Source organism: Elgaria multicarinata, chromosome 2 (genome assembly GCF_023053635.1).
Source record: "Elgaria multicarinata webbii isolate HBS135686 ecotype San Diego chromosome 2, rElgMul1.1.pri, whole genome shotgun sequence".
Taxonomy (NCBI): domain Eukaryota; kingdom Metazoa; phylum Chordata; class Lepidosauria; order Squamata; family Anguidae; genus Elgaria; species Elgaria multicarinata.
The window spans coordinates 76,580,926-76,608,484 of NC_086172.1; the positions used below are offsets into that span (position 1 = coordinate 76,580,926).

At 49.7% G+C, this 27,559-nt stretch overlaps 1 protein-coding gene across 2 annotated transcripts in view; it reads left to right on the plus strand.

The window, feature by feature from the left end:
* Window positions 1-27,559, plus strand: part of SPEG (striated muscle enriched protein kinase) — a 115,124-nt gene that overhangs the window by 68,023 nt on the left and 19,542 nt on the right. Inside the window, exons 11-30 of one of the 2 annotated variants that reach the window (XM_063116802.1) lie at window positions 3,611-3,769; window positions 4,978-5,167; window positions 7,569-7,798; window positions 8,827-8,946; window positions 10,330-10,434; window positions 11,280-11,486; window positions 13,268-13,391; window positions 14,355-14,527; window positions 15,012-15,124; window positions 15,960-16,128; window positions 16,964-17,057; window positions 17,413-17,613; window positions 18,079-18,139; window positions 19,431-19,508; window positions 21,292-21,464; window positions 22,041-22,067; window positions 22,436-22,588; window positions 23,289-23,331; window positions 23,888-23,956; window positions 24,791-27,023. In XM_063116802.1, the coding sequence (XP_062972872.1) occupies window positions 3,611-3,769; window positions 4,978-5,167; window positions 7,569-7,798; window positions 8,827-8,946; window positions 10,330-10,434; window positions 11,280-11,486; window positions 13,268-13,391; window positions 14,355-14,527; window positions 15,012-15,124; window positions 15,960-16,128; window positions 16,964-17,057; window positions 17,413-17,613; window positions 18,079-18,139; window positions 19,431-19,508; window positions 21,292-21,464; window positions 22,041-22,067; window positions 22,436-22,588; window positions 23,289-23,331; window positions 23,888-23,956; window positions 24,791-27,023 (4,722 nt within the window). Of the gene's footprint in view, window positions 1-3,610; window positions 3,791-4,977; window positions 5,168-7,568; window positions 7,799-8,826; window positions 8,947-10,329; window positions 10,435-11,279; window positions 11,487-13,267; window positions 13,392-14,354; window positions 14,528-15,011; window positions 15,125-15,959; window positions 16,129-16,963; window positions 17,058-17,412; window positions 17,614-18,078; window positions 18,140-19,430; window positions 19,509-21,291; window positions 21,465-22,040; window positions 22,068-22,435; window positions 22,589-23,288; window positions 23,332-23,887; window positions 23,957-24,790; window positions 27,024-27,559 lie in introns of both variants that reach the window. The other variant, XM_063116803.1, reaches the window with a different exon arrangement.

Genomic DNA, 27,559 nt, shown 5'->3' on the forward strand with positions numbered 1-27,559 from the left:
ATGTATACTTCATTATGTCTCAAGCTCTGCTGGACTTTTCCTGCCTCGAGATGGGCTGTTCCCTTGTGAGAATGAGTGATAGAACACCCACCACGCTTTGCATTATGGATGATTCAGGGCAGCTCACCTCATCTCCTAAACACCACGCAGCATCTTGCATCCAATTCATAGGAAAACAAACAAGCATGAATTTGATCAAGAGGAGAGAGGTGGAAAGTGTTCTGCACAGTCAGAAATAAAAGACAACATTCCTTTTATTAGCTGATGCTTAGAGTGTGTGAAAATAAAATAATCTGGGCTTCCCAATGCAACAATTTACAAGGAGGAGTCAGCCAGATCTATGAAGGACCAAGAGGTTTCCTGCTGAATGAATTTTTAGGGAGTCCTTGTTGGCAGGTCCTTCCTGCATATCCCACATGACCCTATGGCAAAACACCATTGGAAAATTACTGGCACTTCTATCTTTCCAGATCCAAGTGACATTGACTTCCTCTCCTCTTCCATCCAGGAAATTATCTGTCCTTCCTAGGCAGCTAGTCAACTAGGAAGTAGAAAACTGACCGGTTCCCAGGGTGTGGTGATCAGAGGCATCATGTAATGGAGCTAAAAAAAAGTCTTCCTGGATAATGAGAAGCCTTAGAAGGTTGTAGCTTATAATTGGGCAAGGATGGACTGAAAAATAATTAATATATATATATATATATATATATATATATATATATATTAAAAAAAACCTACTCCAGTGCTCTTGCTTGCTTTTCACCGTATTTATGCCACCTTTCAGAGCATAAGCCGTCTCAAGGGGGCTCACAATCACTATAATGAAAACAGATTAAAAATATAAAGCAACATGTAAGGTTTAAACTAAAACAGCAGTATAAAACACCCTAATGCAGCCCAACCATCCAAATAAAACACATCAAACAATTTTACATGGTTTAAAAATAGAGAACGACAACAATTAAAAATCCAGACCAGCACATTTAACAAAAAGATTGAAAATAAAAAGCTTTGGGGGGCATTTAAGAGTGGAAGCAGCCAAACACACATCCCTTAGGAGGGAGTCCCCCAGAGATGGGGCCAACGCTAAAAAGGCCCTATCTCTTGTGCCCACCAATCTGACACATGCACACAAGCAGCACACATATATAGAGTTACACATTATAATAATATTTGTCATTTATATAGCATTTTAGAGTGTTCAAAACACTGGACATTATTTGAAGAATAATTAAAGGCTGCTGTGGGTCAAAGTACATATTACGTTAATTATGTAGCATGTAGTCTTAGAGCGAGTGCATGTGGCCCCGATTTGGATCAGGATCTCCATTCATAAGGAGGGAAGGATTAAAAATGGGTAGGCACCCTGTGGCCCAATCAGATGTTTTGGCTTACAACTCCCATTATCCCTCACCATTGGCTATGCTGTCTAGGGCTGATGGGAGTTGTAGTTCAAGGTCACAAGTTGCCCAGCTGTTTGCTTCTTGAAATCCCCACCCATCTGCTGCATGGTGATGGCAAAAAAGAAGCCCCGCCCTCTTTTTAAACCCTGGTTCAGGCGGTGGCGGGGGGGGGGGGGGGAAGCAAGCTGCTGAGTGGAGGTTAATCTTCCTCTCCCAGTGTCTGGTGATTCCAATCTAAATCAGAGCCACACACACTTAGGCTAGAGTCAGAAAACAAGATAGGGGTCAGCTACATAATTAATGCAATCTGAAATTTGACCCTGAAGCACATGGCATACTTTGAACCAGTGTTTTCCATGCTGACGACCCCCGTGGATAGAGGAGGTTCTTCGCTTCAGACAGTCACCCTTCCCACGTAGAAGGAGACAGATGCGACTGTGGGAAGGGGCCGGGCTAGAGCACTCCCTCCCCTGGTGAGATGTAGTAACAACTTCCAGGAAAGCCTGAACAGGGCTAGAGTTTAAAGTGATTTGAGAGAAGCCTTGTTTCCCATTATCTGCCCACATATTTCTTTTGCTCCTCGCTTGCCTCTGGTCGAATAGGTTTTGCAGGTTATTGAAACAATCAAACAAAAAACACCACCAAACCTGTTCATGAGAGATAACAACGGGATGACCATCCGCTCCACAAGCAGCGATTCCCCTTTCAAATGGCCTTCATCCCTGTGAAAAGAAACCTCCATCTCTTTGTAATAACACTACAGTAGCTCTGACTAATTTTATTATATTGTTTTTATAATTTTATATACACTGCATTGGGATTGCCTTTGGTAAGGAACCAATGGCATAGAAAATTTTAAAATAGATGAATAAATAAATAGCTCTTTCTACTAGTGAAGTTCACACTAGCAGCAACAGCCTTATAGGAAGTCATTATTTACATTATCTTTTTTCACTCACAGTCTCAGATATGTTCAAGTGTACCCCACGGGGGCTGTTGATACCCTCGGTATACCGCATGATGGCTGTGCAATAGCGCACGGTGTCGTTTATACAACACAGCTGCAAACTCACACCCACCATGGGCTTTCCCCCCAAAACTGCGCACTTAAAAAGTCACTGACTTACAGTGACTTTTTCATTTACCCCAAGGTCACCACCACCACATGTGTTGGTGGTGACCTCGCTTTGCATGTGGGCGGGGGGCATTCTGGGGGGTGGATTGAGACCTATGGTAGGTTGGGGGGGATGCACGGGAAGGCCGGGCAGAGGGCAGGCTTAATGAGCTGAATGCCCGGAAAGCCCGCACTTCTGCCATGGGGATTTGCTACTCCCACCCCGCAGCTGCGATGCTGCGGGATTTTGAAGGAACAAGTGGCAAAGCAATGCTGTCAAGACACCCCTCATGACAGTGTTGTCAGATGACAACTCCAGACCAGGGAACTGCAGATGTTGTGAGGCAGGGGAGGGGAGGGAAACTGGCAAACCTCATACCTATCTATACAAAGGAACGCTTGGATTCTGTTTTGGAGAAATTCTCCAAGTAGGCTTGGCACTTTTTTCCTCTTTCCTGGTCTGGTTCCCATGCTTTTAAAAACAACCTGACAGGCAGAAATGCAACAGGTGAAGCTTTTCCTGGCACAGAGATAAAATGATCAGAAACGCTTCCAAATGTACAGGAGCAGGGCCATAATCGAATTCCAATCCCGAAGATCGAATGGTCATAACATATCAAGGAAAATTTGGGATATTAGGAGCCAGGGGAAGCCTTGAGACTGTGCACCTAGGATCCAGAGGAGTAGCAGGAGCAGTTCAACTTACGAATTTTCCTCATTCTTAACACCATAAAATTCCACCCACAGAGCTTCCTTCATTTTCCTTTGTCCCCAACACCTCCCATGTCCACAAATGCTCACAGACACATCATGGCCAGGAGTATAACAGGCTAGGCACCCAACTAGGGGAGCTACGTATGAATCACTCAAAAAGGGGAAACGCATCACACACATGCATATTGCATGAAACTTGCATATGCTCATTTAAAAGGACAGATGAAAATTTAGAAATAAACACAGTCCATCCCACCATAGTGTGGTACACTGACCAAGTGACCCGGGTGCCTGGGTGTCCAGTCTGCTGTTCAAAGGGGAAGGGGAGATTTCCCCAGGGTCCTGTATTGGGAGATTGACTATCCACTATGCCTTACAGATGAGCTGACGTGCAGTGCCAAGCTGACGGTATGGCCTTCGCGCCAGCCACTCTTCACCCGCAAACTGGAGCCCGTGGCTGTGGTGGAGGGGCGGACAGCACGGTTTGACTGCAAGATCAGTGGGGAACCCCCACCGACCATCACCTGGACACGCTTTGGTAATTGTCCCCATCTGTACAGTACGGGAAACTTTAGATGGCGGGATATTCTCAGATCAGCTATGTCTTGGCCATGGTGGGAACAAGTGAGCGAGTACAGGACTGTGGTCCATCTATTCATGCCTGCCTTGGTGATGCAGAGAGAGCAGTCCACTGGGTCCGATTGCTCACTGTCACTCTTATCTTCTGGTGACCATGACAAAAACTTTTGGGAAGGCCAGACCAACAGTAAGCTTGCGTTGAAATTAGTCCTTCAGTTGTGGTCAAATTTAAGAACTGAAGGAAGTTGCCCTGGCTCAGTTAAGAATACACCACTGTGTCTCTCCCCATCAGTATCAATAGAGGCATATGCATGCCTTGTAGTGTTCCCCTCTCAGTTAATCATGTCTTACTGCAGTGTCCATGAGCCTCAATTGCATGGTAGGCCTTTCTGCACTTCCCAGTCCCAAAGATGGCCTCAGTTCTGGGTGATGTGACAATGCGCCTGTTCAGACGACACGCTAAACAATGGTTAGGCTGCTAACCCTTTTGCAGCAAATGGTTAGTGAGTGTGTTTAATCCGTGGTTATGTAGCCACCATGGTTAGGAATGGTTCAAACAACACGCTAAGCCATAATGTTTAGCTTAAAATGCTCAATTACCATGGCTTAGCGTGTCGTTGTTGTTGATCTACGATGTCATTGTAGTTCAACAGGGCCATTGTTGTTGATCTACAATGTAGATTCTAGTTACAAGGGAAGGCATCCTGGTGCTCTCTAGATGTTTTGGACTGCAACTCCCATCAGCCCCATCCAGCATGATGAATGGTCAGGGCTTCTGGGAGTTTTAGTTCAAAACTTCTGGAGGGCACCAGGTTGCCTATCCCTGATCTACAGGAAATAATTCTCCTATATTTGCAATGACACCAGTGCGTAGCACAATGTAGCCTAGCTGCTGCTGTGCTAAAAGTTTCAATATACCTGCCTATCTACCTGCCTTTCTAGGATGTGGGAAAGGTGCAAGGGAATTCTGCCCACTGTTAACGACATCCTGCTGGCAGCCTCTATCTTTCCTTTCCCTTTGGTGGACCAAAGAAGAGAGTCACACCATGTTATCTCCATTCCAGGCCCTGACCAGTGGGTCTGGGCTTCACATAGGTCGGAACCCGCCTGTGAGTGCTCTCCTTCCTTCAGGGCCTGGCTCTTCTGACTGTGATGTATCTGATGCAGGCGAGCCTGTGCAAGAGGGGGAAACCATGCGTTTTCAGCAGGACGGGGGGCTGCACTCGCTGGTCCTGCTGCACGTGAGCTCTGAGGACGAGGGTCAGTACGGGGTGAGTGCCAGCAACAAGCACGGCCGAGCCGAGTGCACCGCAGACCTGTATGTGGAGGAGCCCCGTCCGGCAGCTAGCTCCCAGATGTGAGTGCATGGAGGAGGAAGGGCAGAGGGAGACGGTGGCTGAAACGGCCCATTAACTAGCCAGACACAGCCATTTGTGGGCATTTGGATGTTTCCTAAAGCAGAGGTGCAGATCCTCGGCTCCGGGGGCCAAGTGGTCCAGAGGGAGGCCCACTCAGGCCCTCCGGCATTCCCCAGAGGGTCACGTTTCTTTCCCCTGGACCCAAACCTTTCCCCCAGCCACTGAACATGGGGTGGTTTTGCTGGCATTTGTGCAGCTTTCCCCCCATTCTCAGACCTTGGAATGCCTCTCGTAAGGCTTTAGTTACTGGCAGTAAGAGCTTTAAGCTCCGATATCCTGGTATTTTGGGGATTTGGGACTCCACTCCTTTTGCCCTCAGCAATGCCCCGCACTGGAAAATGGCCTCTGAGACCTTCTCCGAAATGGAATTCAGCCCTTGCTCTATAGCCAAGACCGGGGGCATTTTAAATCACCCTGACCAAAGGACGAAAGTGATTTGTTTTCTTTGGCTTATAAGTACCCAGTGAATCCTTTTTCCCAGCTGTGCCCTAACATGAGCCAATGACCACCTGGAAGGTGTTCTTAAAGAACATTAATTTATTCATTTCAGACCCATTGGTCTATGGACATATGTCAATGAACAATGGCCATTTCTCCACTCTTTGCTCAAGAGGGAGTGAATGAGAGAACATGCACACCAAATAGTATTTGGGGACAGAACTCCTAAATCTGAGAGTCATTCTGAATTCATGAGAACCAGATCCAGCTGCTGTTCTCACTGACCCGAGCTCATGTGCAACTCCTTGGAATGTAGGCCCTATTACAGCCTGGCTTCTTCCCAACAAGAGTGACTCCCAAATGCACACACACACACACACACACACACACACACACACACACACACGCTCACAGGGGACTTGCAGCCCTCATGGGAATGGGCTTTGCTCACAGCCTTTGCAGACTTTCTCATGGTATTCTATTCCTGACCTCCAGTTCCAGGTTTTGAAAAGGCCCACAGAGCACAGATTTCCTGATGCAGCAGCAGCTATAATTAGCGTCCTTAAAACGAGGGACATTAGCGAGACAAAATAGAGACATTTTATATTAAGGCCAATTGAACCGATTACATGTAACATAAAAAAAGAAAAGAACCAAGGGAGTTAATCAGTTGTAACAGAGAAAAATAGATACCCCTGGCACTGCATACAAACAGGCAGCTATCTGGCTGTCAATGAAAAGTATTATCCGGCCAGCCAAGATGTTGGTTTGATTGCACCAACATCTCAGCTTTCGATAAAGGCAAATGTTTTCCATTCCTCATTAAGTGGGGACAAAGTCCTGAAGCGATTGCTCTGTCATGGGCTCTATGCAATATATTAACCAATTAAATGCAGCCAGCCAGAGCTGACCCACAGCTACCAAAACCTGCCCTGCTAGCTACAGACTAGCTACTGCTTCAAGACAGTGTGGAGACAACTAGTCTTCCCTATCTGAAGGCGCACCCCAAGCATTTTTAGAGAGAGAAAAAGCCCTACAAGTCTCAACATGCCCCAGGCAGCATTCCCCGTCACCCTGCCTAAACGTGCATGGGATTGCACTCTTAGACTACTGCAATTTCCTATTTGCTAAGGCAACGCAGAGCCTTGTGGCACCTTAAAGACTAACACATTTCTTCTGGGCTAAGCTTCGTGGACACTGTCCACTTTACAACTTCACACTGAAGTGGACAGTGTCCACGAAAGCATATGCCGGAAGAAATGTGCTAGTCTTTAAGGTGCCACAAGACTCTTCGTCATTTTTGTCGCAACAGAGTAGCACAGCTATCCTTCTGGAAACTTAGTTGTGGAGCTGTCTGAGAGTTACATATTCCATGGATGGCTTTGCCTACTTGCTTTCTCTTTTCATGGTTGGAGATCTCTGTATATTAGCTGCCGAACCAAGCTTTGGGGAATCCAATTTCCATCTCTCAATACCCTGCCATAACAGGATGAGATGGATCCAGCTTATTTCTGCCACACTTGCCTTAGACTTTTATAGCCCCTTTGGGGATGGCTTGATTTCCCAATCTTAATGAAAGGCCTTCCAAATTCTTTCTGCCTCTTGCTTTTTCCCCCTCCTTAGGGAGTGTTTGCAAGATCTCCCCTGTTTTGTTTTGTTTTATTCCCTGGCTGTGGTGTCTTTTCTTTAGAAACCTGCCTACGCTTCTGAGACATGACCATGGCTTGTCAATGGAGGCATCTTTTCTGTGCCCATGGGGGAGGGAGGGATGACTTCTTATAACTGCTGTCATGGCCATCTTTTGTGGGCTTTGACTGGGTTGCTGGGCTCTGTGAGAAGGGCAACCCCGTGGCTGGGCTGGGGGTGCAGTTTAGATCTCTCCCCTGCCCCTTTCCTTTGCAGCTCCAAGCTAGAGAAGATGCCATCTATCCCCGAGGAGCCAGAACAAGGGGAGACCGAAGTGGAATGCTCCACCATGCCTGACTTCTTGCGGCCGCTGCATGACCTAGACGTGGTGGAATCCAAGGAGGCTGTACTAGAGTGCCAAGTGGCCGGGTTGCCCTACCCCGCTATTACCTGGTTCCACAACGGCCGGCGAATCGAGAGCACTGATGACCGCAGGATGATGCAATGTAGGCGACATCCCTTGGATTCTGCACAGATAGGGGAGCTACCCTAGGAAATAGAGCTGGCTCCAAGATTATTTATTTATTTATTTATTTATTTATTACACTTATATACTGCCCCCATGGCAACGGGTACCCTTAGTAGGCCCACCACCTCCTTCTTGGCTTTGCTCCTGCTCCGGGCCACCATTGCCTGCTTCCTTGCCAGGGGAAAAGCTGGTGGATGGGTAGGTGAGCCGGCAGTGAAAGTTCCTCCTCTTTCTTCTTGCCATCATTATGGTCATGCTCATCCCCTCTGGGCCAGAGCAAAAGGGCAAGTGAAGGCAAGGACAGAAGCAGTAGGGGTCAGTTATGTTGGCACTGGGCCCTCACTGGGCCCACAACAGATGGCTGACTATGCCAGCCCCGGACACTAAGCCTGACCTGAAAACAGCTGCTGGGGTTGGAGCACCCTCTGAGCCCTTCCCCATGGCGTTCAATTAAACGATGGTCTGGCCCAAAACATATTGGTGCTAGAAGCAATTTATCAAAATGACACCCACCCCTCTCTTCACAATTCAACGTAGGGGTGATCCACTGGGAAGTTCTCTTGCACAAGCCCCACTGAAATGAACGGGAGCTATGCTCCAGCTTGCATAGCTTCCCATCATTTTCGACGAGGCTTACGCAGCAGACTGTGCCCAAGTGAGATCAGGTCTGTTCGTCTCCCTTAATGCCATTCAAAATCTACTGCCTAAGCCTGCTGCAACTTCTTGCCTCAGGGTAGGATGAGTGATGGCTGAGACCACCGTGTCTGGAAGTGCAACCGTGGGCTGTTGCCCGTCTCAGCCTCTCATCCGTGACACCCAAATCCGTGAGACAGAATGTCCTTACAACAGCGCCTGTAGGGTTCCAACTATCCCCTGACATCTCTTATTTCCCCAGCAAGCATGTGGGTGTCTGTGTGTTTCTGCACCGAGGGGCTGCTCCCTCTTACAAAGATTGCAACTCCATTCTCTGTTCCCTCCCTCCTGCTCCTCCATCTTCCTTTGCAGTCAAGGATGTGCACCGCTTGGTCTTCGTCTCTGTCAGCCATGCCCACGCAGGGGTCTATAAAAGCGTCATTGCCAACAAAGTGGGAAAAGCCACCTGCTATGCACACCTCTATGTCACAGGTAAGAACAGGAGGCAGTGGGGAAGAGATCCTGTTCGGCTACTGGCTATGTTGGCAGGGGATGATGGGAGATGTAGTTAAGCACATCTGAAGGGTGCCAGATTGGAGAAGTCTGGCCTAGGCACACACCTTCTTAGCTGTAGTGGAATACCCCCTTTGTAGTAGTTTGGTGTACTCTCCCCAGGGTGGCAGGGACATGCGAACAAAGAGTGTCCTAATGGCCTGTGTCAAAGCAGGTTTTGCTATGCGTGTTGCTGCCTTATTTGCTCCGACCTGGAAGAGGAGTCTCCCATATGGGGCCCCAGCTGGAGACTTATAGTGCAATCCTCTGATTGTTTGCTCAGAGGTCCATCCCATTGTGTTCAATGGAGCTTACTCCCACAGAAGTATGCAGAGGATTGCAACCTCAGATTCTACAAATGGGAAATAGAGCTGCTGTTCTGAGGTCGGTTGAATGCCTTGGACTCATTTGAGATTTTCAGGGCCATTTTGTAGGTTAGCCAGCAGCGCAAACCTGGGTTTGCCACTAAGCATACTGCCCAGAGAACTTTGGCTATTGGGCAGAGATCCCAGTGATATAGGGCGGGATACAAATGTTTTAATAAATAAATAAAATATAATAATAATAATAATAATAATAATAATAATAATAATAATAATAATAGCAGCAGCAGCAGCAGCAGCAGCAGCAGCACATACTCAACATGGAGCTGGTTCTTTGATGAATACATTTATATTATATTTCCAAACATGTTTTTGTCTCATCCATGTATTACATTTTATGGGCAAACTTAATCTTGAAAATATGATATTTGAAGAGGTCCTCAGATAAGGCCTGAGAGGCCTGTTCCAGGATTAGTAGGCTATGGAGGTATCTTTCCTATGGAGCAAGAAATTCATCCATGAGGGTTTCAGACGTCTCTCAGACCTCCATTTCCTGAACCACAACGTGTGGGAGACCATATCATCACCATCGTCTTCTTCAACATCATCATTAATTCAATTTATATCCCGCCTATATACAAAATACTCTAGGTGGCATACAAAGTTAAAAACAATTTAAGCAAGAGAAAAGAATCTATAAAACAATATATAAGTCAGCAGTAAAATTCTAAAAAGGGAAGACCTGCTGGAACAATAGTCTTTAATGCCTGCTTAAATACATTCAAAGACATAACGTCCTTGGGGTCGTAGAAACGCTTTGGGAAAGCACCCACTATTTGAAAAACAATGTAGGCCTCACAGCCTCTGGTAAAGTTAGTGGGGTTGGGGAGGGGCGAAGGTGATTCTGACCAGAAACTAGAGTATAACCAGAGTTTGCTGTCTTCTCATCTTTCCCTATGATCTCCGTTGTTGTTCAGGCTCCATGCTTTGTCTTTTACAGACGTGGTGCCCACCCCCCCTGATGGGCCACCCACCATAGCCGCTGTTACTGGCCGAGCTGTCACACTGAAATGGAACAAGCCCAAGTGGCTGGATTCAGCCATTGGTAAGCAAGGCCAGGAAGGCAAGTAGGAGGGAAGTTGGGCTGTGAAGAAAGGAGCTTCCTAAGGCACGAAGCAGGGAAATCTGGTGTGGTGTCTGAAGAAGCCCCCAGACCTTGCGCTGCTGTAGGGCAAGGGGATCTTAGAGGGCAGATCCTTTCACTTAAGCTGGCTGCCTCTGCTGAACAGACTAGCATTTGTCACTGGGCAGGAGGGCGCACAGTCTGGTGCTGTGATGGCAAATGAAGCCCCCGCTAACTGACAGATGCCATTGACGTTTTGTACAGCCCACTCACTCTGCTTGCTGCTGGCAGACAAGGATGCATTACGCCGTTGCACAAATTTATTGGAAAATGTGTTCAACTTTGCACTGACTACTTGTTGTCAGGGGCCAGGCTGTATCTACTCTGCTCCCCCTTCTAAATCTGCACCAAAAAAGCTGAATTTTACAGCTGATTTGTAAAATGCATTGCGCAATCGTTACTGTTCTGCATATCTTTCCCCACAATAAAACTAACTACCAGAAATTTTATTCAGCCACCTGAAGATTTCAGCAGATATTGTCCACACACTTCAGACATGTCTTTGTTGCTCCTAAGAACTATAAACTTGTCATTGTTTTTATCAAATTCGCAGTAACCTAAAAGGTTTTTATGGGCTTAATGGGAGATGCCATACAGAGGATGGGCATTCTTTAGTTTCTCCCATAGACTGCTGTATCCCAGTGTCTTGGAGGCAAGCCCCTGCCTCGTGACTACTGAAATGTTGAATGTGGGGAGGGGGCTAGACAAGTGTGGCGTAAGGGCCTATGCATTGGCTTGCTGTTGGAAGTTCTTTCTTCTGTTCGCAGACCCTGCTACTGTGACCTATACCATCCAGCAGCAGATGGTGGGTACCAGCCATTGGACTGTTTTTGCCACGGGGGTGCGTCACACCTACTACACCGTTCTGGCGCTAAAGAAGGGGATCTGGTACATGTTCCGCGTGCTCACAGCCACAGCCAAGGCCAATAGCAAGCCCTCTCCACCCACTGAACCTGTGCAGCTTCTTGATCGTGGTAAGATGGCATCAGAGCAGGAAAAAGGGAAGTGGGAAAGGCCAGGAACAAGGTTAGGCAAGCTGGTGCCCTCCAGATATTTTGAACTAGCATGGCCAACAGTCAGGAACTGGGAGGGTTTTACTCTAAACCATCTGGAAAGCGCCAGGTTGCCTACCCCTGATTTAGAAGCATTGTTTTAAGTTTTTGTTGCTTTCTAGAGTGGTGTTATAACTAGGCTGCAAGGTTTATGGAAGATCCAGTTCAAAAGATTAAAAGTCCGATCTATTTGCTGTCATAGGCCGTTTCTACACCTGCTTTCCCCCCCCCCCCCCCCGGGATCATCCCTGTACATCCAAACGACACACAGGGCTTCCCTGGAGCAGGCAGGGGCGATCCCTCCATTTTCCTGGGATAATCCTTAGATGTAGAAAGGGCCATAGTTTCTCCAGAGGCCATAGAAAAAAGCCATGCATGCTTTCTCCCTCAGAGGATCAGCTTTTGAGATCGCTCCTCTGTTAAAATGTAAAATTGCTGACATTACCCAAACCCTTTGAATTCGCCTGCCACTCTAGGGGTCTCACTTTTATATGAAAAAGTGGGGCAGATGCTAACTGTTGCATTAACACTTTTCTCTACTCAGTGGGAACACTCCACTGAATGGTGGAGTTTGTAGGGGTACTCACCACACCACATGTTCCAATTACTCCCCCGCTGTGTGGTGTGGCCTCCTGTGGAGTGTTTGATTGACAGTTCCTCCGTCCTTTCTCCTCCCCCAGTCCTCCCAGTGATATCCCATCAGCCACTGCTGCAGAAAAACAATCCCAGCAGCAATCCTAGAGCAGCACTAGCTCCTTTCACTGCTCTTGCCAGAGAACTTTATGGCCACTGGGAAACTCCACTCAGCTCAACAGGAAACTCCATGGAACAACATGGAACACAACAGTTGTGCAGGAACTCTCCTCTGCACAGTGTGGAGATTCAGGGTGGAGGGTTTTTCCAAAAAAAACCCACAAAAACCCTTCCACTGTTGCTTGGAATTTTCCCTCCAGACAATACTTTTCTCAAAGGTGGTGTGGACTAAGCGTAAAGTCTTATGGAATCTGTTACTGCATAGGAATTAAATATTTAAAAGGTTCATAAGACTAGGGCCAGATCTATACCAAGCAGGATATGACACTTTGAAAGCAGTTTGAAAACTGTATATGGAGTGTGTCCTGGGCCCCAACAGTTGTCACTACTGTTATAAACTGTTTTAAAGTAGTAGTGTAGATCTTTAGTAGACACTCAAGACAGGGTCTTTTTGGCCCCATATCTTTGGAACTCTCTTTTGTGGGTAATATGTATAGTCTCCTCTTTGTTAGCTTTTAAACAGGTCTTAAAATCTTGTTAGTTTCAATTTGCTTTTCACTAAAAGTGTTGTGCTGAGCTTTTAACGTGTTTTTTTTTTTTGTAATTGAATTGTTTCCTTGAGGATACAAATCAGGGCTCAGTGTTTGGGTACAAGAAGCCAGATCATACATGGGAATGGCCTCTAGAACGAACTCCACAAGGTCAGGATTCCTGTTTGATATGGCTCAAGGAAATCCAGCACAACCGACTGAGAATGGGGAAATCCCTCTCCCCAGCGCGCGTGCACACACACACCCCACTGGTGGTCTAGAACAGCAAACATTGTACATTGTACATTGATGGTGCTATATAAATAAATAAATAATAATAATAATAATAATAATAATAATAATAATAATAATAATACAAACGGACTTCCTTGGCCCTGACGCTGCTTGCTGTGCTTGCAGGTCCCTACCTGACAGAGGCCCCTTTGATCCTGGACAAACCAGATATGGTGTATGCGGTGGAGGGGCAGCCGGCCTGCATCACTGTCACCCTCAATCACGTAGCGGTCGCCGTCACCTGGAGGAGGTAGGGCAGCCACCGAGTTACACACTTAAATCCAGCTCACAACCCCGCTCACAAGTTGTTGGGTAGGCTACTGGAGTACAGCAGTGCTAAAAAGATCCTGAGTTTGGCAGGAGATCAGCCGTTATGTGTCTTTAGGGAAAGTAAAAAGAGATCAGCAAGACAGAAAGGGACATGTCCCAGAGAGGCCTGTAGGTTGAGTTCCTGACTGCTCCCAAATATTGTTTGTTTGCCTCTTTATAGCTCGCCCTATGCTCTGGGCTCAGGGTGAGTTACGATAATTCTACCAGAAATTTGATGAGATTCACTGTGCCCCCAAAGGACTCACAGTTTAAAGGCCATTTCATACATTATTTGGAGGCAAACTTGGCTCCTTTGGAGGTACACTTGTCTGATATATTTCTTTGCAAACATGCGTGTCACACTTTTAGATAATATATGCTTAAAACAATTTAGCTACGCAACTGGAGGGTGGGAACTAATGTATGAAGTGGTCCCAAGGGGTTGAGAAAACAAAGCATAAGCAAAGCAACCATCATTATCATCACCATCTTTTGATTTAGAGAATGTATAAAGAGTTCTACAAAAGAAATTATATTGCGTGTTTTAGGTATGACTCAACAGCTTCTCATGCTGCTAATGCCTTTCTTCTCAAGTAGTCAAACAAACGATATTATGAATCACCACCAGTATTCATGAAACATGCCAGGGGGCTTCTCAGCAGGAGCTTAGTTTTAAGATTCTTAAGAGACCGGAGCTGCGTTCTTATTGCTGAGCCTTAGGGGGCAGTTGTTCGTGCCTCTGTTCCTTGGGGCAGCTAAGCATGAGGCCTTGAAGCTATGAAGGCAGCTGAGAAGTCATGAAGATGGCTACTGCTAGCTGTGGGAAAGGTTTGGTGGCAGGGTACATGGTTGTGGAGATCCTTTGCCTCCCCTCACACACTCTTCTTCCTCATTTCTCCCCCAGGGCTGGTGTAGTGCTGAAAGACAGTGACCCTGGCTGGGAGATGAGCATGCCTGACGATGACCAGCACTCCTTGCGATTCTTCCGGGTGGGCAGGGGGGATGTGGGGGAAATCACCTGCGAGGTGAGCAACCAGCATGGATATGACCACTGCTTCATCAGCCTGGAGCTGGCAGGTATGGACACTTGGAACACCCCATGTGCTCCACCTTCATCCCTGCTCTGAGGGTAGTGCCTCCCCTGAAGTCTGTGTCGACGTTGTGTCGACATTGGGATAGAACAGCCTTCTTCACCCTGGTGCCCCCCAGATGGATTGGACTGCAACTCCCAGCAGCCATCAGGCAAGAGGTTGGGAAAGACTGGGATAGAATTCTCTTCCAAGCCATTCCTGTAACCTGGGGGTGCCACATATCACAGGTGTGCAGACGTCTGTTGTCAGAGGTTCCTGCTCCTCTGGGTTGGTGCAGTCCTAAGACTTTCACACAGGTGATAGGCCTCAAGGCAGAAGAGGGGAGATAGAAGAAGGCCTCTCTGAGAGAGAGGGAGGGAGCAAGGTAGGCAGCTCCTCTAACGAGCTAGGCTGCAACATTTTTCTGGATGGTCAGAAAGGTAAGTGGGAGCCTAACTCTGCTTCAACAGAGTGTGTGTTTCCATCCCCAGAGGCACCCCGCTTTGAATCCATCATGGAAGACATTGAAGTTGGGATAGGTGAGACACCACAATTTGCTGTGGTGGTTGAGGGCAAACCCCTTCCAGACATCATGTGGTACAAGGTGAGTGTGGGTCCAGGTCTAGGAGAGGCTACTGGGGTTGCCTGTGACCGAAGAAAGTCCTCCAGTTTCCATTTGTACAGCCACCTTGGTATCTCATGGTGCCCTTCCTGTCAATGTCTCTCAGTTTTAACCCTCAGGGCCCATCCTGGCCTCCTTCCCACCTGAGCTCATTCCTCTCAGTCTTAATCCAGTTGAGGCTTGCTTGGCCCGACGTGATTTAGTCAGGAGTTTCTGTGTGGTTAGGAGTTTGGAAGTGCCTTCTCTGCTTTGCTGCGGATAGCCATGCTGCAGGGCCAGGCCTCCTATGAGGCAGAGTGAATTCCCTGCCTCAGGTGGCAGAGCAGAAGGAGCATCAAATTGTGTGCTTTCCCCTCCCAACCAAGAGGGCCTTCAGATTTTGCCTTGCTCCATTGAGACGGCACTGCACAGGAGTCCTTCTTCAGAGCCAGGCATTGAGGGAGGGGTGTCCCAGGAGATTGCCTGTACAGGGGGAGGGAGGAGGGATAAGTGGGGGTGACAGTCAATGTGGTGGTGGCAATGCAGCATTGAGGTATCAGGCAGTAGTGGATTTGTGCTCTCCCACCTCATGCACAAGGAGAGCTTGCGCCAGCCCTCATGCTGTGCTGCTTCCCTGCTTCCCTGAGGCCCAGTGCTGTGGAAGTCATTTTGGGGCCTGCCTTCCATATATTCTCTCCCCTGAATCATGAATAATGGGCTATGCTGGCTGTGGGTGGTGGGAGTTGTAGTCCAGCACATCTGCAGGGCATTGGGTTGGGGAAGGCTGAACTAGCCTGATGTTTGCAAGTGCTTTGTCTCCATAACACATTCCTAATAGGATGAGGTGCTCCTGACTGAAAGCAACCACCTGAGCTTTGTGTACGAGGAGAGCGAATGCTCACTTGTTGTGCTGAATACCACAGAGCAGGACGGAGGGGTCTACACATGCACGGCGCGCAACCTGGCCGGAGAGGTATCTTGCAAGGCTGAGCTTGTGGTTCGTGCAGGTATGTGATGCCTTCCTAGCCATAAGAGCCGTCAGGAGTTGGCTTGTAGGAAATGATGGCCACCAGGATTGCCCAAGCACTGTTGGCTACTGGTCTCCCACTGTGCCATAGTGGATGTTGGGCAAGGCTAGAGTTCTGGGTGCCCATTCCATACCTAGAGTTTGTGCAGTCCAACCCAGTATCTCTGAGGTCAGTTGCTGCATTTTGTGGTTACCCACCCATTGTTAACCCATAGTGCAGGGTTCACATATATTGACATCCCATGATTCAATAACAACCCACAATTCAACGACAACCCATACTCAACCCATACTCAACCCATATTCAGGGTTATTGTTATGTGCGAACCGGGCCACTGAGTTAGACCATTGGACCATTTGGCTCTCAGCACTGTCTACACACCTCCTGGCAGCAACTCTCCAGGGTTTCAGACAAGCCCTACCTTGAGATGCCAGGGATTGAACCTGGGACCTTTTGCACGCAAAGCAGGTGAGCTATCACCAGGCTAGTTTAAGCTCAGGTGCATGACATTCCTGGCTCAAGCCCAAGCCTCCTTGATAATGGATTTCCAAATGAGGATTCATATAACTCTTATCCATCTCATAATATACTGATGTGGGTCATACAGGGGTTGGGGCTGGGAAGCAGCTCAAAAAGAATGTGATACTTAGGACTGAAACTGCCTCTGTGAACCACAAAGGGGGACAGAAGAAAATCGGGCGGGGGGGGGGGAGTTTTGTGCTGTGAATGTTCTTGTGCTGCAAACATTCTTCCTTATTCCACCCAAGCCCACTCCTCTCCATTTCTACCTCTTCTGCCTCCTGCCGCTCTCTAGCTGTGCCAGATGCTGATGCTGCACGGGCAGAAGAAGAATCACACACGGCCCGCCGCCTGGCTGAATATTATGATGTCCACGAGGAGATTGGCAGGTGAGGGAAGAGGGAAAACATCCTCAATGAGAGAAGAGGAGGAAGCTAAGAGGGGCCGCATCTGGGGATACATCAGTTGGGACTTCTTGGTGGAGATGGGTCCAGGAGGGAGGCTCCTGGCAGAGAAAGAGGTGTGCCAGAGTTAGGGTGGGATTTACACACATGGATTCCCCTAATGGATCGATCAGGGCCATGCCACTGGGGCATCCAGTTTGCCAAACACTGGTGCTCACTATTCCCTTGACCGACCAGGCTGAGGTCAAAGCAGGGTGACCCTGACTCAGTATAGCAACGGGAGGAGCAAGGAAGGCGGCTGGGTCACATCTCCCTTGATGACCTGTGCTGTGTGTCACAGGGGAGCCTTCTCGTACGTGCGGCGAGTGACCCAGAAGAGCTCTGGTCTGGCCTTTGCTGCCAAGTTCATCCCGTGCCGCGCCAAAGCCAAGAAATCAGCACGCCGCGAGCTTGGCATCCTGGCTCAGCTGGACCACGAACGCGTTGTCTACTTCCATGATGCCTTTGAGAAGAGGAACGCCCTCATCATTGTCATGGAGCTGTATCCTTCCTCCTCCATTTGTGGGGCCTGACTGGGAAAGCCAGTAACCTGAGCAGTAGCCAGCTGTTGTGGACTGCTATGGTTGTTGTTTTTATTTATTTATTATTATTTTATTTGTTGCATTTATATCCCACCTTTTTTCCTCCAAGGAACTCAAGGCGGCATACATAATCCTCCTCTCCATTTTATCCTCACAACAATAACAACCCCGTGAGGTAGGTTGGGCTGAGAGTCTAGAACCCGGACCTCCCGACTCCCAGTCCAACACTTTAGCCACTACACCACACTGGCAGTGGTAGGAGGGACTCCCAGATGGACATTGCTTTCAGGCTCTAGGGACTTATAATTTAGGGCCCTGCCCTGACAGACCTGGCGTACCGAAGACACTCACTGAGTGGGGCCTTCCACTATAGGTACTTGCCGTTGCCTCTTCTTCCTTACTGTTTCCCTTGACGGACTGTATAGTTGCACTGGAGAGGAACTGCTGGAGCGTATAGCAAGGAAATCCTCTGTGAGCGAATCTGAAGTAAGTTGGAGTCTGTGACCCTCCCTAGGGAGAGAATTTCAGAGACAGGGAGCCATGACTGAAGAGGCCCTATCTCTGGTCATCTTTACTTCTGATGGTGGGGCAACCCGGATGGGTTTGTGTGAGAGAAGGTGGTCCTTTAGGTACCCAGGGCCCAAGTCATTTAGGGGTTTTGAACACTTTGATTTGTATTTGGAAATGGACTGGAGGGCAGTGCAGTTGTTTTAAAACTGGTGAAATATGTCTCCTTTGCCTAGTTCCAGAAAGCATTCTAGCTGCAGCATTCTGACTGAATTGCAGTTTCTGAACAGTCTTCAAAGGCAGCCCCACATACAACATATTGCAGTAGTCCAAGCAAGTTGTCACCAGAGCATAAGTAACTGTGGCCAGGCTATCTCTGTCCAGGAAGGGCTGCAACTGGTATCCCGGCCTCAGCTGGTGAAAGGTGCCTTGTGATATGGCTCCAAAGACAAGGATCTAAGAGCATCCCCCAGACTGTGAATCTGATCCTTCAGAAGGAGTGCAGCGACATCTAGAGCAGGCTGAACACCATTTCCTAGATCAGACGAACCACTTGCCAATGTCACCCCTGTCTTGTCTGGCTTGCTTGTCAGCCTGCTTGTCATCCTCTGGCCTATTACTAATCCCAGACAGCAGTTCAACATTTCCATGGATTCAGCTGAATTTGGTGGAATGAAGAAGTAGAGCTGGGTGTCGTTTGCGTTACTGATGACACCTCATGCCAGATCTTTGGATGGCCTCGCTCAGCAGTTCATGCAGAACGTAAACAGCATGGGGGTATACAATACAGCCAGGCAGCACTCTATAGAATGGCCCACGGCTTCACCTACTGGAAACGGCTATCCAGGCCCAAGCAGAGCCAAAGCACGGTGCCCTAGTTCTGACTTGCCAACACCTGCTCTAGAAGTACCCCATAGCAACTCAGTGCCCTCTAGAGGTTTTAGACTGCAACTCCCATAAATTCTGATCACTGGGGATGATGGGGGTTGAAGTCCAAAACATCTGGAGGCTGCCGATCACTGCCATACAGTAGTCAATGGTGTTGAAAGCTGCTAAGAAGTTCAGTAGAATTAACAGGGTTTCATTTCCCCCCTCCTTCTCCTGGCAAAGGGTTTAGTGCCAGGTACCACCAAGGTGTATTGGGTGAGTCAAGGATGAGGACCAAGCTTCTTTAGCAATAGCAGGTTAAGAACTGGAGCTCCAGTTTCCCCCATTCTTTGCATGGACGTCTCTTGGCCTCGGACTTTATCCCAGCTTACTCTCCCTGCAGATACGCTCCTACATGCGGCAGGTCCTGGAGGGAGTCAGCTACCTTCACCACCATGGCATCTTGCATCTTGACATTAAGGTGAGTTCATCCCAGCATGCTCAATGATCTGTCTCTGGGCTTTGACTGTATTCCCTGGGCATTTGGCTCATCTGTTTTGGAGATTGCCGCTTTTGGGGGGCAGGACCATAACAATATTGCTAGACTGAAATTATAGCATAGTGCAGTAACCTAAGTGGCTAATATGAATGATCCTCAATGATCTAGAACAGCGGTTCTCAACCTGTGGGTCGGGACCCCTTTGGGGGTCGAATGACCCTTTCACAGGGGTCGCCTAAGACCATCGGAAAACACATATTTCCAATGGTCTTAGGAAACTGTATTGATTGAACTATGTCATGTATCATCTTTTGTATTATTAAAGCTATTGTTATGTATTATTTTCATTAGCAAACCATCCCATGACAATGGATCGTGTAGAGAAGAACGAAAATAATTTTATGGTTGGGGGTCACCACAACATGAGGAACTGTATTAAAGGGTCGCGGCATTAGGAAGGTTGAGAACCACTGATCTAGAATAATTGCCAGTGAAAGCTGCCATCCCACAGGCAGAGGCAATGGGAAGGTACTGGCTGTGTCTCTCACGCTTTCACCAGACTCACAGGAGACTGGACGACACAGAAATGCTTATTCAACAGCAACTGTAACATATGAGTTATGCCTCCATAATGAGAATAAGTAGGAATGAAAAGGTACAGATTATTGGCAAAACACCAGGGAGCCCTAGCAAAACATTTCCCCTCCGTCTTCCTCCCTGATTGTAGGCCAGGGTTGCAGAACCTCTTTCAGCCTGAGAGCTGAATTCCACTTCAGAGAAGCTCTCGGGGGCCGCATTCCAGTGGTGGGCGGGGCTGAAGGCAAAAGGGGTGGAGCCAAACCCAAAACAGATTAAAAATACAAGCATATTGTGCAATTTCAAGCTCTCATTGCCAGTAACTGGGCCTCAGGAGAGGTATTTTAATCTTTTAAATTGGGGGGAAATGCACAAAAGCCAGGGAAAGACCCAGATTGGAGCAGATTGGGAACCCTCAGAGGGCCGGATTTGGCCCCTGGTCCCCAGGTTCTGCAACCCAGCCTTAGAGTATTGGCAAAATGTCCTAGACTGTAATCCACTTTAGTCATCACTGTGGGAACTGAAGGAGTGGAAGATATGTTGGGGTGGGAGGCTGAGAGTCCGAGGGACAGTGTGGGTTTTGCACTGAATGGTTCCCTTAATAAAGGTAGTGATGAAAGCAGGAAAATAATAGTTTAAATTGGATTTGGAAGGGACCACGAAGGATTGGCTGGCCTTGCCTTGAGGCAGGGAAAGCCTCTGTCTGTTCTACAGCATCTTTAATCAACTTCAGAAGCTCAGGCTGTTTAGCATATTGAGAAGCAGATGGAAGGTGACATGACCAGAAAGACTTTAAGGCTTGCAGAGCATTAAGTGGCTCTTGTATCAAGCAGGAGGAGAAAGAGCAGAAACAGTGGGAACTTGTGACACTCTGCCCTTGTGAGCAGCAATGGGGATTAACCACAGGGGCACTTGCCAGGGGAGGAAGGAGTTTCCCTTGCTCTTGTAAACATCATGCTTCCATCAAATACACTTTTATCAAATGTAAGTTCAGTGGGATGAATAATACTGTCGGGAATTCTCTGGAGAAGGGAATCATTTCTGTAAATCTGTGGCCATTAAGGCCATGTCTGGTGAATACTTGTGGCAGTTTTGTACATGTCACTGTTGTGTGTTAATTTTTTTCAAGTTAGCAGCTTTTTACTGGGGCACCTCCTGAAACGCCTCTCTGTCTTGTTCTTTCCCGCAGCCTGAAAACTTGTTGCTGGCTGAACCAGGCAGTGATCAGGTGAGGATCTGCGACTTTGGCAATGCCCAGGAGCTGACTCCGGATGATCCACAGTACTGCAAATATGGCACCCCTGAATTCGTAGGCCCTGAGATCGTCAACCAGAGCCCTGTCTCCAGTGTCACTGATGTTTGGTAAACAGAAGCAACAGTACAATGTGATGCTAATGCATGTCTGCACGGGGACATTAGGCATCCCTGAACCTCGTCATCGGAAGGGGTGTGTGGATTTTAGAGAGGGGAAACCCTGTGCTGTGCCAGCTCTCAGTGGGTCCCCTCTTCTCCAAGGCACTGTTGCCCACTCACTTGCCCTCACCCTCTGGGTCCAATTCACACAATGGCCCAGAAGGCAGGCTGGGGCTCCCTCTCCTCATTCTTGTCATTACTTGGATGCTAGAGAGGGCAGGTGCAGGTAATGATAGCATGGAAGTTGACAAACAGCAGGGACCGGAGGCTCCAGGGAGTGGTAGTGGGCCCTCTGTAGGGGGGTGGCCCCAGCAATGCCAACCTTGAGTGGAGGCATGAGAATGGTCTGGCGCTCTGGGCTCCCTCTGAGCTCATGGACCCACACCATTTGCTGTCAGGGCCATCTTATCTAATCTATCATCTTCCTTAGGGTCACCAAGCAGAGATTTCCACTTGGGCCATACGACTTGGCTCCTAGAGATGCCCTGTCAAGGTACTGAAATTCTTTCTCGTCTCTCTTTACAGGCCAGTGGGAGTCATCATGTATCTATGGTAAGTCTCAGATTTGGGGAGCAGGGCTAGAATGGCCCAGGCCCTTCCCACCCCCCACACATCTGTATCACACACAGTGAACAGGTGGCACAAAGAGCAAGGCCAAGGCTCTTCCTTGTTCCAGGATGGTTCTCCATCCCCACTATGCACTGACACAGCGCCCTGTTCAGTTCTCCACAGAGCCAGGCTCCACTGCCCCCAAGGTGCAGATTGTGCCTTGGGGAGCCTGGCAGAGCTGTGCCAATACATTTCCCCACTCCATTATTTACGTCTATGCATGTTGGGCAGGCATGGGAGCCGGAGGGCGTTCATCCTAAGCATGCCGGCTGGACGCTTGATGAAGATTTTCTGACTGTTCCCTCTCCTAGTCTCACAGGGATCTCCCCATTCGTGGGAGAGAATGACAAGACAACTCTCATGAACATCCGCAACTACAACGTGGCGTTTGAGGAGAGCATGTTCACGGGACTGACGAGGGAGGCTAAAGGCTTTGTGATCAAAGTGCTGGTTAATGACCGCCTGTGAGTAATGGGGTATTGTAAAGGGTAGGGATAGAAGCTTCTCCCCAGGCAGAGAGCTCCCCACTTTCTCCCCATATTGGGGAAGGGAGAGGCAGAAAGCAAGCTTCATTTCCCCTGCACTAACAGAGAAGGTGAAACCCATGTGCCTAGAGGGGAAGGGAGGGGGGAGAACCCACCTCCAATGAGTAAAAAACAAACCCCAACCCTGTTTTGCAGATGTCCTTGCCTTCTACAGCAGCAAGCAGGAAATCATCTATCTATCTATCTGCATATATTTTGCTCATCTCTTTAAAATAAAATCAAGGCAATTAAGCAAGAGTGATCCCAATTTTCCCAAGCTGTGGGAACTGACAGCAGTCCTAAAATATAAGAAAACTGCTCCGGATAACTGATTAGACTGAAGGGGTAGGCAACCCATGCTGGTGGGGTTGATGGGAGTTGTAATCCAAACATCTGGAAGGCACCAGGATGCCTGTCCCTGCATTAAGAGCCTGGGGAAGGAGGTGTGTTAAAAGGAATCAGACCGAGCTGTGCTGCTTTTGGTGGAAGAAAGAAGAGGTGGGCAGGAGAGGGTAGAACGAAGGAAGGCGATACGCTTCTTTTTAGGTTTGCTGAGAAGCAGGGCTGAAGGGCTCTGACTACAGCTTTCCCCAAAGCTTCTACTTCTACACATTGCCTTGTTCTTGGCTTTTCTGAATAGGAGGCCCAATGCAGAGCAGACTCTGGAGCATCCCTGGTTTAAGGTGAGTCCAAGTGCTGATGCCTCTTTAGAAAGAGCAGGGCAGGGGGCGGCGTACTGGTCGTGTGGCCTCTCTCTAGGCCAGGGGTGGGGAACCGCAGACCCTTGGGCCAAATCCAGCCCACCTGGGGTGCCAATCTGGCTCTTCAGGGTTCTCCAGCTGGCTACACGCTGACTGGCTACAGTGACCTGACTGCTGGTCATTTTCTGACAATTCCAGCTTTTCTCAGGTTTTCCCTATTCTAAAAGCTTAGAAGGCCTCTCCTAAGGCTTTAGTTCCCGGCAGTAAGAGCTTCAAGCTGCTGCATGTAGTTGTTTCTTTGTATTGTGACCCCGCCCCTTCTGCCTCTGGCCCCGCCCACCCCTGGAGTGCAGCCCTCAAAAGTTTCTACAGAACCGAATTCGGCCCTCGAGCTGAAGGCGGCTCCACACCCCTGCTGTAATCAATGGTTGAAGTGGGAGAGGGTTTCTTCCAGCTCGGCCTTCTGCCACCTGTACAGGGAACAAAAGTAAACTATTTCCAGCTGCCTGAACCTGCCTCCACCCTCCCTTCCTTTCAGACACTGGCCAAGGGCAAGAGTATCAGCACAGATCATCTCAAGCTCTTCATCTCTCGCAGGAAGTGGCAGGTAAACTTGGTGGAGACTTGGTTGGTTGGTTTGAGCGTGTGAATTTCCTCAAGCAGGAATAACGGGGAGGGCGTGGATGGGGAGTGGAGATGAGTATATTTCTGCAATAATAAGTCGGAGGCCTTGGTCAGCTCCCCAGTTCACTAGCACACGGGCTTGCAGGATTGGCTGAAAACACACACGAAACTCTTCACACAGGATAGAATCGCCTTTAAGACTAGGAAGCAATCCCCTTTGTGGGGCAAAGAGGCTGGCCTACATGCCTCCCGTTCCGTTTAAATTAGTGGTGCAGGGGTCAACGAATGTGGAATTTGCCAAGATTTGCTGCCAAGGGGGAAGGCGTGGAATAGGTGGACGTGTCCATTGGTCAGTGGAAATGGAGGCTTGATTGACAAGGTGTTTAAAACAGCAGGATAGAGGGCACTGCTGTTTCCGCACAGGGGTGGGGGTGGGGGAAGAGTGCTCGGCGTCTTTGTCTCAGACTATCAAACAACACTCGCAGACATTCTGGGTCCATTAGCCCTCTCCTATTCAAACCTCCAATCGTACAACAGTACATTTTTAGAAATTAACCGCTGGTCCTGCTGCTGGCCATCTCCCTTTCCATAATGGGGCGTGTGCGCGTGCAAGCATGTATGCAAACACAATGGTGTGGGTACAGCTCGTAGGCAATGTCTGGGTGGGCATTTTTGGCCTTCTAACTCATGGTGTAGGTGAATACAACCTGGGTGGCCGAGCCCTGTGATGCAAGATGTGGCTGGGATGGGGGTTCTCTGGGTCTTTGCTTGAGCTCCAGCCCATTCTCTCCCCTGCCCTGTTTACTTTCTCTCCCAGCGCTCCCAGATTAGATATAAGTGCAACATGGTGCCACGGCCTATTCCTGAGCTTCTGGAGGACACGTCCAGCCACTTGTCTATTGCTGTGCCACGCCTCCTCAAGGAGTCATCGGTGTTCTCCTCGTCTTCCGATTCTGATGACCCAGAAGAGTTGCCCTACATACCCATGCCCCATCAGCCTGAATTTTCTGGTTCCCGCATGTCCCTCACTGAGATCCCGACAGATGCTGAGCCTCTGGGCCCAGATGGGGCTCCAGCAGATGAGGAGGGTGCATCCATGGAGTGGCAGGATGAGGGACCCGGAGCCGCAGGAGATCCCAAGAGAAAGGAAGAGGCGGAGCCCTCTGTCAGGAGGCAGAAGGGTATGTTGGCACGGAAACGCTCCACAGAGGCTGAGAAGCCCGGCTCTTCTGACGAGGAGGCCTCTGGGGCCCAGAAAAGGCCAGAGAAAAAGAAAGTCCTGAAGAAAGGCTCCAGCCTGGACTCCCCAGAATCATCCGAGAAGGCCCTACGCAAGGGGGAGCTGCGTCGTGGCAGTTCTGCAGATAGTGCCCTCTTGCTCAACCTCCCCACAGATGACACCGAGCCCCAGTCCCGTAAAAGCCTGACCAAGGCAGCTTCCATGGAGTTGCCCCGCCGCAGCCCTAGCCCCGGCACCTTGTACCGCAAGAAGGGTGGCCTGCCTGAGGAAGAATACGCCCAGCGTCTGGAGCTCATGCGCCAGCGCCTGCTGCGTGGCAGCCCTGTGGATGGCAAATTGAGTGGCTTGAGGGGGCCCCTGCTGGAGACACTTGGCCTTGAGAAGAAGGTGTTGAGGCCTCCCAGGCTGGAGAAGCAGCTGTCCCCTGGGCATAAGATGGTGCGCGCTGCCTCCAGTGAGACGGCTCCCCAGCACCTGCCCCCCGAGGGGCGCCTCCTCCAAAAGAGCAGCTCCTTCAGCCAGGGAGATGGGGAGCCTGTCACGCTGCACCGCCGCTCTGGAGCGCCGCTGGAAATCCCCTTGGCACAGGCTGAGGCCCAGAGACTCAAAGAGACACCCTCCCTCTCAGCTCTGAATGAGTCCAGGCCCCACACACCACACGAGCCCCCCTCCAAGCCCCCCACCCTTGGACTGGAAGCAGGGACAAAGCCCATCGCCAGGCCTAGTGTGAGGAGACCAACCACCAGGGGATCTGAGGGAAAGCTGCTGGCCAAATTGGCCAAACCTGACGCTCCGGCGGCTGTAAAAGCCGTAGGCTCCCCAAGGGAGTCAACATCACCCCTGCCCATTTCACCCACCCCTAGCAGCTCAGCAGCCAAGCGTTCTGCCTATGCTGATGTCATGCTGTCCTTGACTGGCGAGGCAGCCCATGTCCCTCACAGGGAAGCAACGGAACCTTCTGTGGCTGCCTCAGAAGGCGGACCTCAGATTTCACCAGCAGGCATGGAACCCCACACGGCTGTCTTTGCCAAGATGGCAGCACAGACACCTGGCAAAGAAGCCTCCACTCCGGCTCGCTCCTCCAGCGCTGAGCACATCCTGGACATTGACTCCGAAGAGGTGTTTGAGGCCAAGTTCAAGAGAGGCAGGGAAGGCTCCCTCGGTAGGGGCCGCAAGCTACTCTCCAGGTCTGAGGACCGGCGGCTGGCTGGGCCCCTGGTGCGGGAGGAAGGCATATATCGGCCCAGCCCGGCCGGTGCTCCGCTAGAGCTGTCCAAGTCCGCGGTCTCCCGGCGCCTGGGCGAGCGCTCTCATTCCGTGCAGGACCTGCACGAGGTGGAGAAGGAAGGGGGTTTCATCCGCAGGATGTCGATGCGACTCCGCCGCACGCCCCCCACCGAGAGGAGGAAGGTCAAGGAGGACGAAGCAGGGGGACCGGCCCAGGGACGGCGGCTTTCGTGGGGCCTGGCTTCCAAGGACAAGAAGGACTCGGACAGCCAGCAGCCGGAGCCCGGCTCCGGCGAGTCGCCTGTCATGGCAGTGCGCAGGAAAATCGGCACTACCATGGGGCGCCTCTCCACGCACTTGCGCAGCCACTCTCAGCAGCCTGCTGAAGAAGACCGCGCAGACACTGCTGGGGACCGCATCAGGCAGCCTGAGAAGAAGGCCCCTTTCCTCTCTCAGCTGCGCCGGGCAACGTCTGAGGGCGAAAACCTGCGTCAGGTGGGCATCCCACAGAACCAGCTGGCAGCCCAATCTGCAAACGTCCCCTCCACGGAGTCCTTCCAGTCTGACTCATCCACCGGCAATGGTGAGCAACAATCCACAACCAGCACTGGGAAGGGAGTAGCGCCGGCCTTTCGGCAGACGGCCACACGGGTGTTTAGGGAAGGCAGAGCAGGGGATTCGTCACCTCAGCTTTCTAGTCCTTGAGGTGAAGCAGATGAGCAGGATTTGTTACTGGGCGCTATAATTTTAGACAACACTATTTGAATGCATCCTAAAAATATTTCCTACACGTAGAAAGCTATCACTCAAGGAAAAGCTCAACCTACAACCTCTTGGATGTGCTAATTTTGTATATCCAGGTATTTAAACTTGGGGAGCATTCAAACATTCCCCCACTCAACACACACACACACACACCCCTGCAGATTTGAAATGGTGGCGCCTAACAACAGACACATTACATAGGTCTTCTGCCCCCTGAGGTTTTAGCTCTTAGTCCAGTCCCGCTATACCAGCCTTCCCCCACCTGGTGCCCTCCAGATGTTTTGGACCTCATCTCCCATCAGCCCCAGCCAACATGGCCACTGGTCAGGAATGCTGGGAGTTGCAGTCCCAAAC